Source organism: Rhinichthys klamathensis, unplaced genomic scaffold, assembly GCF_029890125.1.
Source record: "Rhinichthys klamathensis goyatoka isolate OS25496 unplaced genomic scaffold, OSU_Roscu_1.1 h1tg000011l_1, whole genome shotgun sequence".
NCBI classification, from domain to species: Eukaryota; Metazoa; Chordata; class Actinopteri; order Cypriniformes; family Leuciscidae; genus Rhinichthys; species Rhinichthys klamathensis.
The window spans coordinates 123,967-139,430 of record NW_026606564.1 but is presented as its reverse complement, the minus strand read 5'-3'; the positions used below and the strand labels follow the sequence as shown (position 1 = coordinate 139,430).

The 15,464-nt window shown below is 38.6% G+C and overlaps 1 protein-coding gene across 1 annotated transcript in view; it reads left to right on the top strand.

The window, feature by feature from the left end:
- kcnt2 (potassium channel, subfamily T, member 2) overlaps positions 1 to 15,464 on the top strand; it is a 61,760-nt gene that overhangs the window by 30,211 nt on the left and 16,085 nt on the right. Inside the window, exons 18-24 of the mRNA XM_056266592.1 lie at positions 5,312 to 5,496; positions 5,637 to 5,708; positions 6,384 to 6,518; positions 11,743 to 11,854; positions 11,988 to 12,089; positions 12,866 to 12,949; positions 13,057 to 13,185. Coding sequence (XP_056122567.1) covers positions 5,312 to 5,496; positions 5,637 to 5,708; positions 6,384 to 6,518; positions 11,743 to 11,854; positions 11,988 to 12,089; positions 12,866 to 12,949; positions 13,057 to 13,185 — 819 coding nt within the window. The remainder of the gene's footprint in view (positions 1 to 5,311; positions 5,497 to 5,636; positions 5,709 to 6,383; positions 6,519 to 11,742; positions 11,855 to 11,987; positions 12,090 to 12,865; positions 12,950 to 13,056; positions 13,186 to 15,464) is intronic.

Sequence of the window (15,464 nt, the reverse complement as noted above, 5' to 3'; positions counted from 1 at the left end):
AAGCAGTTAAGATATGTATATAAAGTTAGAAATGTCTCCAAAATTGTGTTAAAGTCCAGTTTTTGACGTTTTTGGTTAGTAACGGTTATTTTTTTACGCGACTCGGCGATGACGTCACATGAGGTAGACGCAGGCAGCGGCGCGCTTGGCTTACCGGTAGTTACCGTTCTGATGGTTCACAGCCGAGGAGATCGATGTTCTCGTCAGGGCCGTAAAATAAAGAGAAGTGACATTGGGCCGGGGATGGGACAAACCCACCCAAATTAGCTTCGGTTAAACATGCACATAATAATTTGGGTAAATGTGTACGCTTTATGCCTATTTTTCCTATCGTCATGAACACAACAATGATTTCACTCGTGTTTAAATAGTTTTCCTTATAATAATGTATCATTTGCAAAAAGTAAAATGCATCTGTGTAGATGAGAGAATCATCTACAGTGTATGCGCGTTGTTCATTCTGTATTATGGCCAAGCATGCGCGCTTAAAATAGCATCTGAATGTACGCGCTAGACCTAGACTTTAGACTAGGTTAGGGTGACCAACAGTCCTGTTTTCACGTCCTGTCCTGGCTGGTTTTTTTTTTTTTAATTATGAAAATGTCCTGGTTTTCAAAACTTCTGGGAAAGATCAGCTCTAAAGCAAAACATAGATGGGCAAACAAGGAGAATGAGGAAGAAAAACAGGATAAAGAGGAAGACTAAAGATACATTTTGTTAGTTTGTTTTTGTAAGCTTGTGAGAGCTATTTTTGTTAAATTTGGAGGTATTTCTTTTAGTTATTTCTTATTTATTTTTCTAATACAGAAGAGACATTATTTCATTCATTCAAACCTGTAATAATTATATATTTATTTTTCTAATACAAGAGACATTTCATTCATTCAAACCTTTAATAAAACAGGCTCTGAGAAGGCTATCTGAATTTGTGTCTTGTAATATAACCATTTTCTACAGAGGAGGCATAGGCTACTTTAAATATACTGAAATTAATAAGGCATCATTGAGTAAATTTCGAGTATAATTTGAGTATCTGTTTGCCAGGCCGAGTGTCCTGCTTTCACCTCTATCTCCAGTGAAAATGTTGTTTGCAAACGTAGCTGACGACGAGTAGGCTGGTCATGTCTTCAGTCAGTGTGATTATTGTTGATAGTGCTAACTAGTTTTCCTCGTGACTGTCATTGACACCGTCAGGCTTACCGGGAGAGGGAGTGAGTTGCGGGCGGTGTCGTCCCATGGAAACTGTGGTGGAGAGCTTGTGTTGTAGGGAGGTGAGTGCGTTTTGGTCGCTGGTCGAGGACCTCACCCCGCGGCCAGCAGTTGTAACGTGCCTAACGCAGCATCCTGGATATGAGGCATAATGCCTGAATCCGTTTGTGCTACACATAGCATACTCACACTTCATGCAGGATACTGGTCCCCTTCAAGCCAGCACGCACGAGTATGTTCATGGTTTATGTTTACTTTACCTTTTTATTTTTTACACTGAGTCCTTTGAACAACAGCTATAGGTGACAGGAGATGTGTTGCATACACAATAAACATGCATCAGAGACGTTTCCAACCTACTTACAGAGTTTAAAACTTAAGAATCGTTCCTACTTATCCCTAGCCAATACCGGTACACTGCGTACAGGCAGGCTATACGCTGGCCTGGGCTTATGGAGTTTTAGGCAGGAGTATAAGAAGCCTCTCGTGTGGTTTCAACCATCAGACAACAATTCCAAAGTCGTGACCAGACCTATCAGGGCTTTCAATCGCCTCGTTTGGATGAAAATGTATAAAAATAATAATTGCTTATTCTGTTGTGATCGCCCAATTTGCCCTCAAAATGTTATAAAGTACACAGAACACATGAATTTCTATAAGAAAAAAAAACAGTTTATTGGCATTGCTTGTAATGGTTACTAAACATTTACTGAACAAGGACAAAGATTACTGAACAAAGACACAGGTTGCAAGTAAACAAATCTATATAAAAAAAAGCCCACTGATGAAGGGCTAGACCTGAAACGTTTGCACATTGTTTCTTTTGCCTGCAATAGTGTGGTCCAGAGCCATAGAGAGAGAGAGTTGCGACACTCCCATAGACCGCCATAGGAACTTAAAAATGCGCAAGTAACGCGTGTCGTGGAGCGGCCAATAGTTCCAAACACTGATAGTTCCAGCATTGAACCCCATTCATTTTCAGTGCTTCCGAAGTACGCTCGCTGGTAAAATAATGAAATTACTGTATTTTTTTTTTACTTTTACACACATTAGCCGACCTCTCGTGAATCTAGTCAGTATATTTTATGTAGCCAGTTTTAGTTAATGCTTATTGGAAGATAATGGGTTACTTGCAGCTAGCTATAGCTCACATGACCAACTCTTCATTAAAGTTAGCTAACTTCTGGTAACCTGAAGTATATATTATATTATTTATAATATATATGCATAGCATATGCATGTATGTATGTTTGTACGCCTATGCATATATACACACATAACCCTAACCCATTTAAATAAATGAATTGTGTGTGTGTATATATATATATAGTTTATATTTACCGAACATTACTGCAAATTTGTACATGCACACTTATATTTTATGTTGGTTGTAATTCTGAACGGACCGCCTCTCCAGACCTCTTTGCGTGATCACGAAGGTAGGCTAATGGCTGAATCGGAATTTATAAGCAAGATCACGGGAATCAATAGCCTAAGAAAAAAAGTAATGATTTTGTGCAAAGTAAAACCAAAGCAACAGCACACAAAGAAAAAAAAAACATGCAGAATGCAGGAAACCACCACTAAATGAATACTTACAACTTAATCATTGGACTTGTCTGTGAAAAGAAAATAATGTGAAATTAGGTTCTTGTAGCGTGACTGCCGGGCTAGGTAGAGGCTGACGGCCTCCTCAGGAACCTGTTTGAAGGATTTGGCGATGGGGGCGGGTGCATCAGGACAAACTGGCGCTAACCTCTCGAAGAGCTGCAGGTGAATTGGTGTAGCTTTCCCGAAGGGCCTTCATTAATGATGTTGCATAACCTGCAGACATAATAATAATACTGTATAAAGATCATTGCCACTAATGGAAACACATGAAATTGTCCTGCATATGAATTATAGCAAACATAAACAGTAAACAGAATGTTACGAGATTGCCAGGGAGATTACAGTACAGTGGACCCTGATATGCGCTACTAAATGTTTTAAAAAATACATAAAAGAAATTCAGAACATATTTGATGATTTGAATGTTACAATTAAATGTTTACACCAATACTAGTGGTAATACATGTGGTAAAGTTACATAAACTCTACGAGGTAGTGAATTTACTGAGAGGTAGCTAAACTCTGAAGTGAGAAGTGGATAAACTGTTTCTGACATAATTTCAGCGGTGGGTAAACTGCGTTTAGCCTCCACTACAGCCCTGACGACACGGTCACGGTCAAATGTGAAAGAGAACCGTAGCAGTCTAACACAAAACGCAAACACACGATTGCGAAAGCCGCTTGATGATCATCACCACTGATCCAAACACTAGCCATGAAGCTTTCATGACGATATGGACATTTACTTCAGGGCAATTTTGTTTAGGCTCAAATTCGTGAATCGCGAAAAATGCTCTTCTAATGTCAGAGTGATCGTGCTTGTAGTGGAGGCTGTGTCAAAGGGAACATGGTAGCTATACAAAATACACACAGAGCTAGCTAACACGCAGCTTGTAAACATTAACGTTAGAATGAACTTACCGTGGCAATATCTCGCTTGCGGCAGACGGTGTCTCTCGACCTCGGGACAGGGCAAGCAGAGAGGTTTGCATTCACAGACGGCACGGCGGTAAGTAACTTAGCCATCCTCTCACTCTTTAAACTAAGTGAGACCATCTTGGCATCCCCTGCGTGGTAAATTAATCCTCCTCTTTGAAATGTGCGCTGCATATTCTCGAGTAGGCGGCGACAGAGCTAACTTAGCTGAAAAATCTGCTCGCCTAATCTTGACAAATTGCACCCAGCTTCGGAAGCTCCCTTTGTCCTTGGGGAAACAATGGACCCCATGTCCAGTTTTGATAAAGTTTTTGCACCCGCCACAAACACAGTAATAAACCATTTTGTCTACTTATTATCTAGCTTACTCTTCTCTATCTCTATCTCTAAGCTGTTATGCTATGCTATCTCTCACTATCTATCTATGTTATGCTTATGATATCTATCTATCTATCTATCTATCTATCTATCTATCTATCTATCTATCTATCTCGATATATTTACTTATCTGACACTGTCACTCTTTCACTAGCTACCGTTAGCTAAGTTACTACTCGCGGGCTTTCGTCTGTTGTCCAACAGCGAGTACCTCATGTGACGTCATGCAATGCATTGTGGGAGAAATTAGAATCCTCGCTAGGCTAGTGGTAAATGCTAACACATCACCGACTTTTCCGTATCATATTTCTTTTTAGTAATCCCCTACAACATAAAATACAAAGGATAACTGTTTAAATGTTTATTACCAACTAGAAAACTGGCAAAAAAAAAAAAAAAAAAAACCTGCACCATGGCCTTTAAGTGTTAACGAGCAGTTGGACAGGTGTACCTAATAAAGTGGCCGGTGAGTGTATATGCATTAACATACTGTATGTATGTGTTCCCTCAGGTATTTGAGTTTAAAGTGGATTAAGCCTGTCTTTGATAATTATGTTGCACAATAAATGTTGCAAGTCAAAAAAAATGTTGCAGAAATACACTACAGTTTAAAAGTTTGGGGGCAGTACGATTTTTTTGTTGTTGTTTTTGAAAGAATTGTATACTTTTGTTCAGCAAGGATTCATTAAATTTATCAAAATTTACAGTAAATACAAAATAATTCTAGTTCAAAAAAATGCTTACTTTTCATCAAAAAATCAAGAAAAAACGTTACAGCATTTTTTTGTTACAGCAAAAATGAAGAAAAAACTGTTTTCAACATTTATGACAATAATAAATGTTTCTTGAGCAGGAAAAGATTATATTAGAATGATTTCTGAAAGATCATGTGACACTACCGACTAATGATGCTGAAAATTCAGCTTTGCATCACAGGAATAAATTACATTTGAAAATATATTCAAATAGAAAACAGTTATGTTTTTACTGTATTTTTGACTAAATAAATGCATCCTTGGTGAGCATATGAGACTTCCTTCAATAACATAAAAAATGTTTTTTCGGTAGTGTATGTTTTATGAATATGCTTTAAGTATTCAGTGTATGCACCTAGGGATCACTGGTTTAATGTTGAATTGTAATTTTACATTGCTTAATTATCTTATTGTGATGTCAGTTTTTGTCTAAGACCTGCAACCACAAAGACAATGATGATGTCAGAGCGTACGGTTTGAAGGATAAGCTCATCATTGTGGCGGCTGAGACAGCAGGAGATAGTCTGTACAACTTCATCCTCCCGTTACGAGCCTCATACAGACCACAGACTGAACTGTGGCCCATCGTGCTGCTCTTGGAAAAAGAGTAAAAATCCTTATTTTACACCACTCTCTTTTACCGTGTTCATTGAGCTTTACCAACTCTTTAGTTGCCAATGTCTTATATTTATAATGACTACAGATGTCTGCATTATGTTGTTTCTGTGTGGACTGTCTGTCTTTTAGGCCAGATGAAGATCTTCTTGAGACTGTCTGTTGGTTCCCAATGATCTATTACTTGCTTGGGTCAATCGACAGGCAAGAGACATTATTATGAAACATAATGTTTGTTTGTAACCTGCCCTCAAATAATCAATTTTTTCAGGACAGGAAGGAGATAAGCCTGCTGCTGTACATTGAGAGTCACCTTCTTGAGATAACATAAAACCATTGAATTAGCTCAAAATTTGTTTTTGAGAATAGATTGAGAATATGTGCTGTCTAAAACCCTGGAAACAGATTAATATTTTGAGCTAATGATTCCATCGTACTGAAGTCAATGTTTTTTTGAATGGGTTTTTGGTTAAATGCCTGAAGTAAGGTCTGTGGTGCACACAAACTCAAGATTTTTTCACGTTTTATTCTACGACACAGAATACATAAGTAATACCCTCTTGTAATTTTAAATCTTTTACTTAACTTGTTGTTAACAAATAGCTAAATGCGCCTACAGAGGTTGTTGGGGACAGTCATTATGCCCACCACTTGTCTACTTTCTAGTCTACTTTTACAGCCTTGTTTTGTTTAAATACTCACATTTTTCCAAATTATCCTAACTCAATTTTAAATAAAGAGTGGAAGAGTTGACGGAAGCTCTATTAGCTAAATACAAAACTCAAATAAGTCTATGACAGCATGATTATTTGAAGTTGCATCAAACATTGCCAAATGTCTTACTAAAATCGATCTGTCTGTGTGTGTATCTCCTTACAGCCTGGATGACCTGTTGCGTTGTGGTGTCTCATTTGCTGCCAATATGGTGGTTGTTGACAGGGAGAGCACCATGAGCGCTAAGGAAGACTATATGGCTGATGCAAAAACCATTGTTAATGTCCAGACCCTGTTCAGGTCAGAGACTGTTTGAGATTTTCTTAGATTTCTCAAAAGATTAATCACTTACGTGCATTTAAAATGACAAAACACATCACACTATTGAATATCAGATAGGATACAGCCATGTGCAGTAATAAATGCATGTTTGTTGAACAAACCCTTGTGATAAAGAAGTCCAATTTAGCATACTTTTAAAAAGAGCTCTTATAAAAATAATTTAAGTAAATCCAAACTGATTTGCAGTGTTTTCGGTATGGAATTTGCAATATTATTTGCAATTAAATGAAAATGTGTTATAGTTTAAATTTATATTAAACGCAATAAGTTGAACTTAAGAGCGCTTTTTGACCCACTTACATAAGTTTCATATTTATGTCAGCTTCGGTTGAAAAATGTGGACCTAATTGATCTACATGCAGCAGTTATAGATTTGAAAAAAAACTCAGAACACTCGAAAACTATAAGGAACAGATCAACCGATTATAACGTGACAAGAACAGACCATGAACTGAAAGATACACAGAGCTTAAATACACAGACAAGCTAATCAACACAATAAATGACAGGTGTAACTGATAATCCAACCATGAAAAACAATGGAAACAAACTGAAACACAGGAACCTTAACTAAAACAAGTGCAAAACCCACCCAAACAGACATAAGACACAGATAGGCCTACATTCCCCTCCATCCAGAATGCATGCCTATGCGTCTTATAACAACAATAAAAAAGTCCAACAGAGGAGGACAGGACGGGTCTTGGGTGGAGGACCCAGGCACAACGCATGAACACAGAAACCAGGACAGAGCAAACAACAGGAAAAGCCAGGGAGGAGACGACGGCGGAAGCCAGGGTGAAATCCCCAGCTGGAATCCCATGATGAATGCCCACAGTGGAGTTGAGGGAGGGAGGAGCCATGGCGGAGACTTGCTAGATGGAACCAGGGGGATGACCGACTGAGGCAGAGTTGATGGTGGTGGAGACCCAGGCGGAGAGTGGGCGACACTGAAGGTCCTGGAGACCAAGGCAGAGCTGTGGGGACTAGTGGCCGAGGTGAAGCCAGGGTGCCGGAGGACTGAGGCTCAGCCGGTATGCCTGAGAACTGAGGTGGAGCTGGAGGGAAGACGGAGCCAAATGGGTGAAGGGACGAGTCATAAACGAAGGGCCGTAAGTCCATGGCGACGGCAGAGTGACGCCTGACCAAGGCATAACCGGAAGGACTAGGAAACCCAGGTGACGCCGAGGTGGAGGGACGGGCACGGAGGTCCTAAGCTGAGCAAACGGATCGACAGTCCAGGGCTGAGCTGGTGAACTATCAGCCCGAGGCAGATCCATGAAGCACAGAGCAGGTAATGTAGGAGGAGACGAAGGGCTGATGAGAGGCAGTGTAGACAGGGCTGGTGGACTGAGCAGTGCAGGCAGGGGTTTAAGAAACAACCTTCTAGGTACCGGACAGACAGATGGTCCTATTGGCTGACGTGGAATAGACAGAATTCCCAGGGTGCTGGGTGAGAAACATACTCGGTGCTATCCTCCATATCCTCAAATAAAATCAGGGGTTCTGAGTTCAGCGCATCTACATCAGCCATAGTCGAAGGGAACAGGCTCCACCTCGTATTACACCAGTATAGTCTCTAGGACAGATGATATTAACCACCCACGCACAACTTGTACGGCACGGGGGTCCGGTGTGATAAATGTGACTGGCTGGCATCGACTCTGGAATTGCGGCAGGCTTGTGCCTGCAGTGACATAGTGATTTAGTCCATGCACTCCTGGAAGCTCCCTCAAGGTCGATCTCCAGGCAGGCACGCTCTCGTCTCCACGTTGAGACAAAAACACGTGGAAAAACACACAGGCAAAAAGACATAAAACAAAGGTAATCTCTTAACCTTTATATGTAATTTCATAATATACGTTTTCATTACCCATTTTGGTAACACTTTATAATAACTGCATGCTATTAATCATTTGTTAAGCATGAGTAAACAGTTAATTGATCATTTATAAAGCATTAATAGACATTAATAAGCAGTTTATAAATACAGCTATAAACGCTTTTTTTCTTGATTTATAAGCATATCTATAATGCGTTTAATAATTGTATTTTCATACTTTGTTAATGATCAATTAATAATTTCTAAATGAAGTATAGCATTATTTACAAACAAGAGTTGTCAGTCATTCATAAGATCACTTAGAAAGTGTAAGTAAATGTAGTAAATAGTAAATACAGGTAGTTATAAAGCATTTAGTAGTGGTCAGTTAACTATTTTGTGAGCTAGTCTAAAATGAGGACTATTCATGCGTTGTAAAGCATTTATAAAGGAGATTTGAAGGCGCATCAATCTTCTAAACAGTAAAATGTAACAAACACAACACAGTGATACAGAACATAGAAATATTTAACAGCCTTTAAATCTCCTTTATAAATGCTTTACAAGGCATGAATAGTCCTCACTTTAGATGAGCTCACAAACATAGTTAACTGACCACTACTAAATGCTTTATAACTACCCGAATTAACCCTGAATTACAGCATAAATACATGTTAATAAAGCATTTATTAACACACTAAGTAACCATCACTATATGTCTGAATAATAAGATGTATGAATGTACATTTAAATAGTTTATTAATCATTTACTTACACGTTCTAAGTAATCTTGTGAACCACTGAAAACTCTTTAACTGGTTTATAAAAAATGCAATTATTCATTTAGAAATAATAAATTGATCATTAATAAAGGATGAAAATACAATTATTAAATAAATTATGGATATGCTTGTAAATCAAGAAGAAAGCATTTATAGCTGTATTTATAAACTGCTTATTAATGCTTTATGAATGATGAATTAACTGTTTACTCATGCTTAACTAATGATTATTAGCGTGTAGTTATTATAAAGTGTTACCAACATGGTATTCTAGCTTCATGCATTCTTTTTTTATTAACACTTGAATGTGGATAAGTTTCATAAAAAAGCAACATTTTAGACAAAAAGCTGAGAAAAATGGTCTTTTTGTCAAAGACTTTGTCTGGATCGGATTCAGAACAATGTTAAAAACAAAGATGGAGTAGATCGCTTCCATCAACACCCCAAAGCTGCATACTGGCCGTATACCTCTCCATGGGCTTCAACATTTCATTCAGTATCAGTAGGCAGTTTTTATTTATATGCTGTGGAATGTTTGATGATTACGTTAGCTTACATGTGTGTAAGCAATGCTTCGATCGCTTCTTTCTGCTTCTTCTTCTTCGCTTGTTTTTGGATCCTTAAAATTGGATGCGTAATAGCGCCCCCTAGTACCGTATCACATGAAAACATCGATCGCCGGAAAATTCTGTCAATGGGCTATATGCACGCATAACTTCCGCGTTTGACGCAAGGATGCTCTTGCGTTTCCGGTTGGGGAGATTTAAAGCGGAGGAAAATGAGGAAAACGGGATTATGGCAGAGTCTTCCAAATTTACTGTCCTCTCGTCTTTGAAATGAAACTTGAATACGTTTAGATGTAATTTTATATATAGTTATGTTTATTTAATATAATAAACAAAGAAGCATAAACAAAATGAGGGGTGTCTGTTTTGTCTGTTTTTGTGACTAACGTTTCTTTAGTATAGCAATAGAGTATAAATATAAATTCTCGGTATAGCATTGGACTCTACGATCGGCGGAAGTAATCCAGCATCCTTAGACCTTCACCGGAAATACCGCCGTGCATAGAGCCCATAGGCTTTATGCCGAGCGTCACGTGACCAAACCGGAAAACAGGTCTCATTGCATCCGCTTGTCAGAGACAAGGGGGTAATCCATCGCCCGGAAGTTGAAGCCGGCCGGGTGCCGCCATGTTGTAGCAGAACTTCACTTGCGTTAGCATTTCCATTGACTCCCATTCATTTTGGCGTCACTTTGACAGCGAATAACTTTACATCTGAGGCGTTTAAAGACTCCATTTGTCCATTATTTATTTCTAAAGAAACACGACAATGTATAAAGGGCTCCATTACCTTCTATGTTACATTATGGCCCCGTAGAAACAGATTTAGTAAAAATAGGCTAACAAATGCGTCATAACCACTCGACTCTCTGTCGCGCTGTACAGAAATTACCGTACAGACAGGAGGAGAAGCTCGCAGGCGATCGGGGGGACGTCCCGTCAAGGGAGAAGCCCATAGATAATGAGTCCATAAAAGCAACGGAATACTTACTCCTGCTCACTCACGCCAAAGAACTCTTTGCTCAAGTTCCCCGTCTCTGCAAGATTAACGTTGGCAATTTTCACGCACAGCTACTAGAAGATTAACGTCTGTCAGACAGGTTGCTCACGTCATCAAGCTTAGTTTGAGTCCGTTTGAGTCTGCGCGTCAGGAACGGAAGTGCTCAGAAATCGCTAAAAGTGGGCTTCAACTGTCTCAACTGAGTTCCAATGAGATGGCTCTGTCCACTTCTTATACTGTCTATGGTCAGAGAAAGTGTTAACGGCCGTAAGAACTAACTACGATATCTATGGATGTTTAAGGTAATCAGCTAACCTACTAAGTTCACTTTGTTATTGGTGTTTTATGCTATTTAAATATCTAAACGTTAGTGTGAAGAAGAAAAATAAAAAAACTTTTAAATATCAATCTGCACATGCGAGGGACATTGGTTATGCTCATTTTTGCTTGCTCCTTTTAAGTTATCTTGAGTAAAACCGCAAAAAAATTCATGAAGCACATACAAAAGACCTGAATCGGAAGCGATGTGATCTGTTTTCCGGCTTGGTCACGTGACGCTCGGCATAAAGCCTATGGCAGGGAAAGAGTTAATATGATTTATACTGAAACTTGTATGTCATGCATTTAAATATATTTGTAATTACACAATTATAATGATGAAGTGGCAATTTAGTGCACTTAAAATATTAACTTTAGTGTGTTATTTGATATTACATTTAAAGCACATGTAAAATCCTAGATTATATTTTTAACTGTAGTATGTTAGTCAACACATCAAAATACACTTGTGACCTTTTATATTACTATTATTTATATATATATATATATATATATATATATATATATACGTATATATACTTTTATATATATATAATATAAATACTTTTAAGATTTAAGTACACTATAAGTGCATATTCAATACATTTAAGCACACTTCATTTTCACAAGGGCACTGAAGATCTTGTAAAGTCATTGAAATAGTCACCAGTCTCCTGTAAATGACTTGTTTGTAGGCTGTTCTCTGGTCTCAACATCATCACAGAGTTAACTCATCCCGCTAACATGAGATTCATGCAGTTCTGCGCAAAGGACTGTCACTCACTGGAATTCTCCAAACTGGAGAAGGTGAGCAGAAATTCATAACATGCTTTTGTCACTCTTATTACATTAAATCATAAAAATATTGATTTTGGCTTGATTAATCTGTTTGGTCCTAACCCTTCTTTTTCATGTTTATCTGCATGGCTTTATGGAGCAGAAAGAAAAAGAGAAAGGCTCAAACTTATCCTTCATATTTCGCCTGCCTTTTGCAGCTGGTAAGGTGTTCAGCATTAGCATGCTGGACACACTCCTCTACCAGGTAACTAACACCCCTCTGCTAAAAGAAATGTGCTGCCCGTTGGCCTGAAATCATACTACCTGCTAATGCCCACTAGATGGCAACATGGCGATAAAAAAAATCTTCATTAGCTGAAAACCAATATATCTATACTACTGTTCAAAATTTTGGGGTTGGTATAATGTTTTTAAAATAATAAATACTTTTAAGCAAGGATTTACTTTTCAATGGAAATTTTTATTTCTGTTTTATTTTCAACTTTCCCTTGTCATGGTTTCCACAAAAATATTAAAGGAATAGTTCACTTCTAAATGAAAATTCTGTCATCATTTTTTAGGCTACTCACCCTCAAGTTGTTCCAAATCTGTATGAATTTCTTTCTTCTGCTGAACACCAAAGATATTTTGAAGAATGTCGGTAACCAAACAGTTAATGGACCCAATTGACTTCCATAATATTGTATTTCCCTTTAAGCAGCTAAACTGTTTTCAACATTGATGATAATAATAAATGTTTCTTAAAAAGCAAATCGTCGTATCAGAATGATTTCTGAAGGATCATGTGACACTGAAGGCTGGCGTAATGATGCTGAAAATTCTGTGTTGCATCACAGAAATAAACTACATTTTAAAATATATAATATAACAACAGTTATTTTAAATTGTAATAATATTTCACAATATTACAGCCGTGATGAGCATGATGCAATATTACAGCCTTGATGCTGCTGGAAATTGTAAATGTTCAGACCTTCAAATTTGTCCATAATTGTGTTATAAGTGCTTCTGTTGTTTCAGAGTTTTGTTAAGGATTATATAATAACCATCACCAGACTACTGCTGGGACTGGAAACTACACCAAAATCTGGTTTCCTGTGCGCTGTAAGTGTGACTTTTACAACATTAGCCAGTCCACATATCCTCATTCTGTTCAATGCTATTATTTATGTTGTTTCAGCAGTGTTAAAATGTGGCACATTACATTTCAGTTGAGTATCAAAGAGGAGGACTTGTGCATCCAGACGTACGGCACACTGTACCAAGTGCTGTCCTCCACTGTAGGAGACATTCCCATCGGCATCTACAGGACAGAGTCTCAGAAAGTTCAACCTCCCGAGGTTTCATTATGTTCAGTGCAAAACATACTTACATACTTTTAGGTCAGGAGAAAGAGTTTCTGATTAGCTGGAAGGTGTGCACCATTTAAAACCATTTAATGCACAGGTAGTTCCAGTCAGTTCAATCACCGTTCTATTTTAATGCGCTGCTTTTATTGAAGCACACACACACCTAGATGGGCGATCACACTGCTCATACACAGAAACATTCAGGAGCAGAGGAACTTGTTTTCATCGCTGTCCCGCGACATATATTAATGAATTAGCTTCGCTACTTAATTGCTACAATATATTTCTCAGAAACGAGGGGGTAATATCGCTGTTTTTGAAGTAATTAAACTCACAGCTTCATTATTTTTAGAGAGAGATGCTGCACAGACGCAGGTAATTCCCACACTCATCTCTCTCTCTCTCTCTTTAATTCAAATAAATGCTATAAGGGGTGGAAATGGCCGAAAGTTACTAGGGGGACCCTAGTTGGGATCATATTTTATATTTTTAAACCTTAGATGCAGAAAATCCCACTGTATTTCTGAATGTAATTTGACCATTTGAAGGCTATTACGTGGATAAAAGATGGGAATCCTCTACATTTTAAACTGGAACTCCATTCCCCCTAGAAATTGACTTCCTGGACTCAGATGTAATTTAGTAGATAGTAGATTTACCGAGCTGTAACTGACAAAATTAACCGTCATTTTTACCCTTCCGCTCAAATATTGCGCGCCAAACGTCAATAACAGCTTGTCAATGCTGGTAAATGACCATGATACAAGCGGGGTAATCCAAGGCTTCGCGTCGGGGTGTTCTTTGCCTCCATATTGTGCATTTAAAATCATTTAATGCACAAATACCCATTGATTATCCCTCACATAAGTGATAATTATCATGCAAACAACTGAATATGCAATAACACAAATTAGATCTATTCAGTCAACATCCGTTTTATCAATGGATTTTTTCCATTTCTCCCATAGGGATTTAAAAAAAAGTTTCGTTAAAGAGTTATAAGCCATGAAACAAGCCAACCAGCTACGAGGTGAATCATAACATTACAAACTCTGATTTGAAGCACAAAGTATTTGAAAATCAGACAAAAATAATAGGGTACAAGACTGTAGTCTTAACGGCTTTGGTGATAGAAAGAACTACAATCCCATGAAACATTGCGAACAGCAAGTTAAAACAATGACGAAATATAAAACAACTCATTTAAAAAATGTTGATTATATATATACACTCACCTAAAGGATTATTAGGAACACCATACTAATACTGTGTTTGACCCCCTTTTGCCTTCAGAACTGCCTTAATTCTACGTGGCATTGATTCAACAAGGTGCTGAAAGCATTCTTTAGAAATGTTGGCCCATATTGATAGGATAGCATCTTGCAGTTGATGGAGATTTGTGGGATGCACATCCAGGGCACAAAGCTCCCGTTCCACCACATCCCAAAGATGCTCTATTGGGTTGAGATCTGGTGACTGTGGGGGCCATTTTAGTACAGTGAACTCATTGTCATGTTCAAGAAACCAATTTGAAATGATTCGAGCCATTGTGACATGGTGCATTATCCTGCTGGAAGTAGCCATCAGAGGATGGGTACATGGTGGCCAAAAAGGGATGGACATGCTCAGAAACAATGCTCAGGTAGGCCGTGGCATTTAAACGATGCCCAATTGGCACTAAGGGGCCTAAAGTGTGCCAAGAAAACATCCCCCACACCATTACACCACCACCACCAGCCTGCACAGTGGTAACAAGGCATGATGGATCCATGTTCTCATTCTGTTTACGCCATATTCTGACTCTACCATCTGAATGTCTCAACAGAAATCGAGACTCATCAGACCAGGCAACATTTTTCCAGTCTTCAACTGTCCAATTTTGGCGAGCTCTTGCAAATTGTAGCCTCTTTTTCCTATTTGTAGTGGAGATGAGTGGTACCCGGTGGGGTCTTCTGCTGTTGTAGCCCATCCGCCTCAAGGTTGTGCGTGTTGTGGCTTCACAAATGCTTTGCTGCATACCTCGGTTGTAACGAGTGGTTATTTCAGTCAAAGTCGCTCTTCTATCAGCTTGAATCAGTCGGCCCATTCTCCTCTGACCTCTAGCGTCAACAAGGCATTTTCGCCCACAGGACTGCCGCATACTGGATGTTTTTCCCTTTTCACACCATTCTTTGTAAACCCTAGAAATGGTTGTGCGTGAAAATCCCAGTAACTGAGCAGATTGTGAAATACTCAGACCGGCCCGTCTGGCACCAACAACCATGCCACGC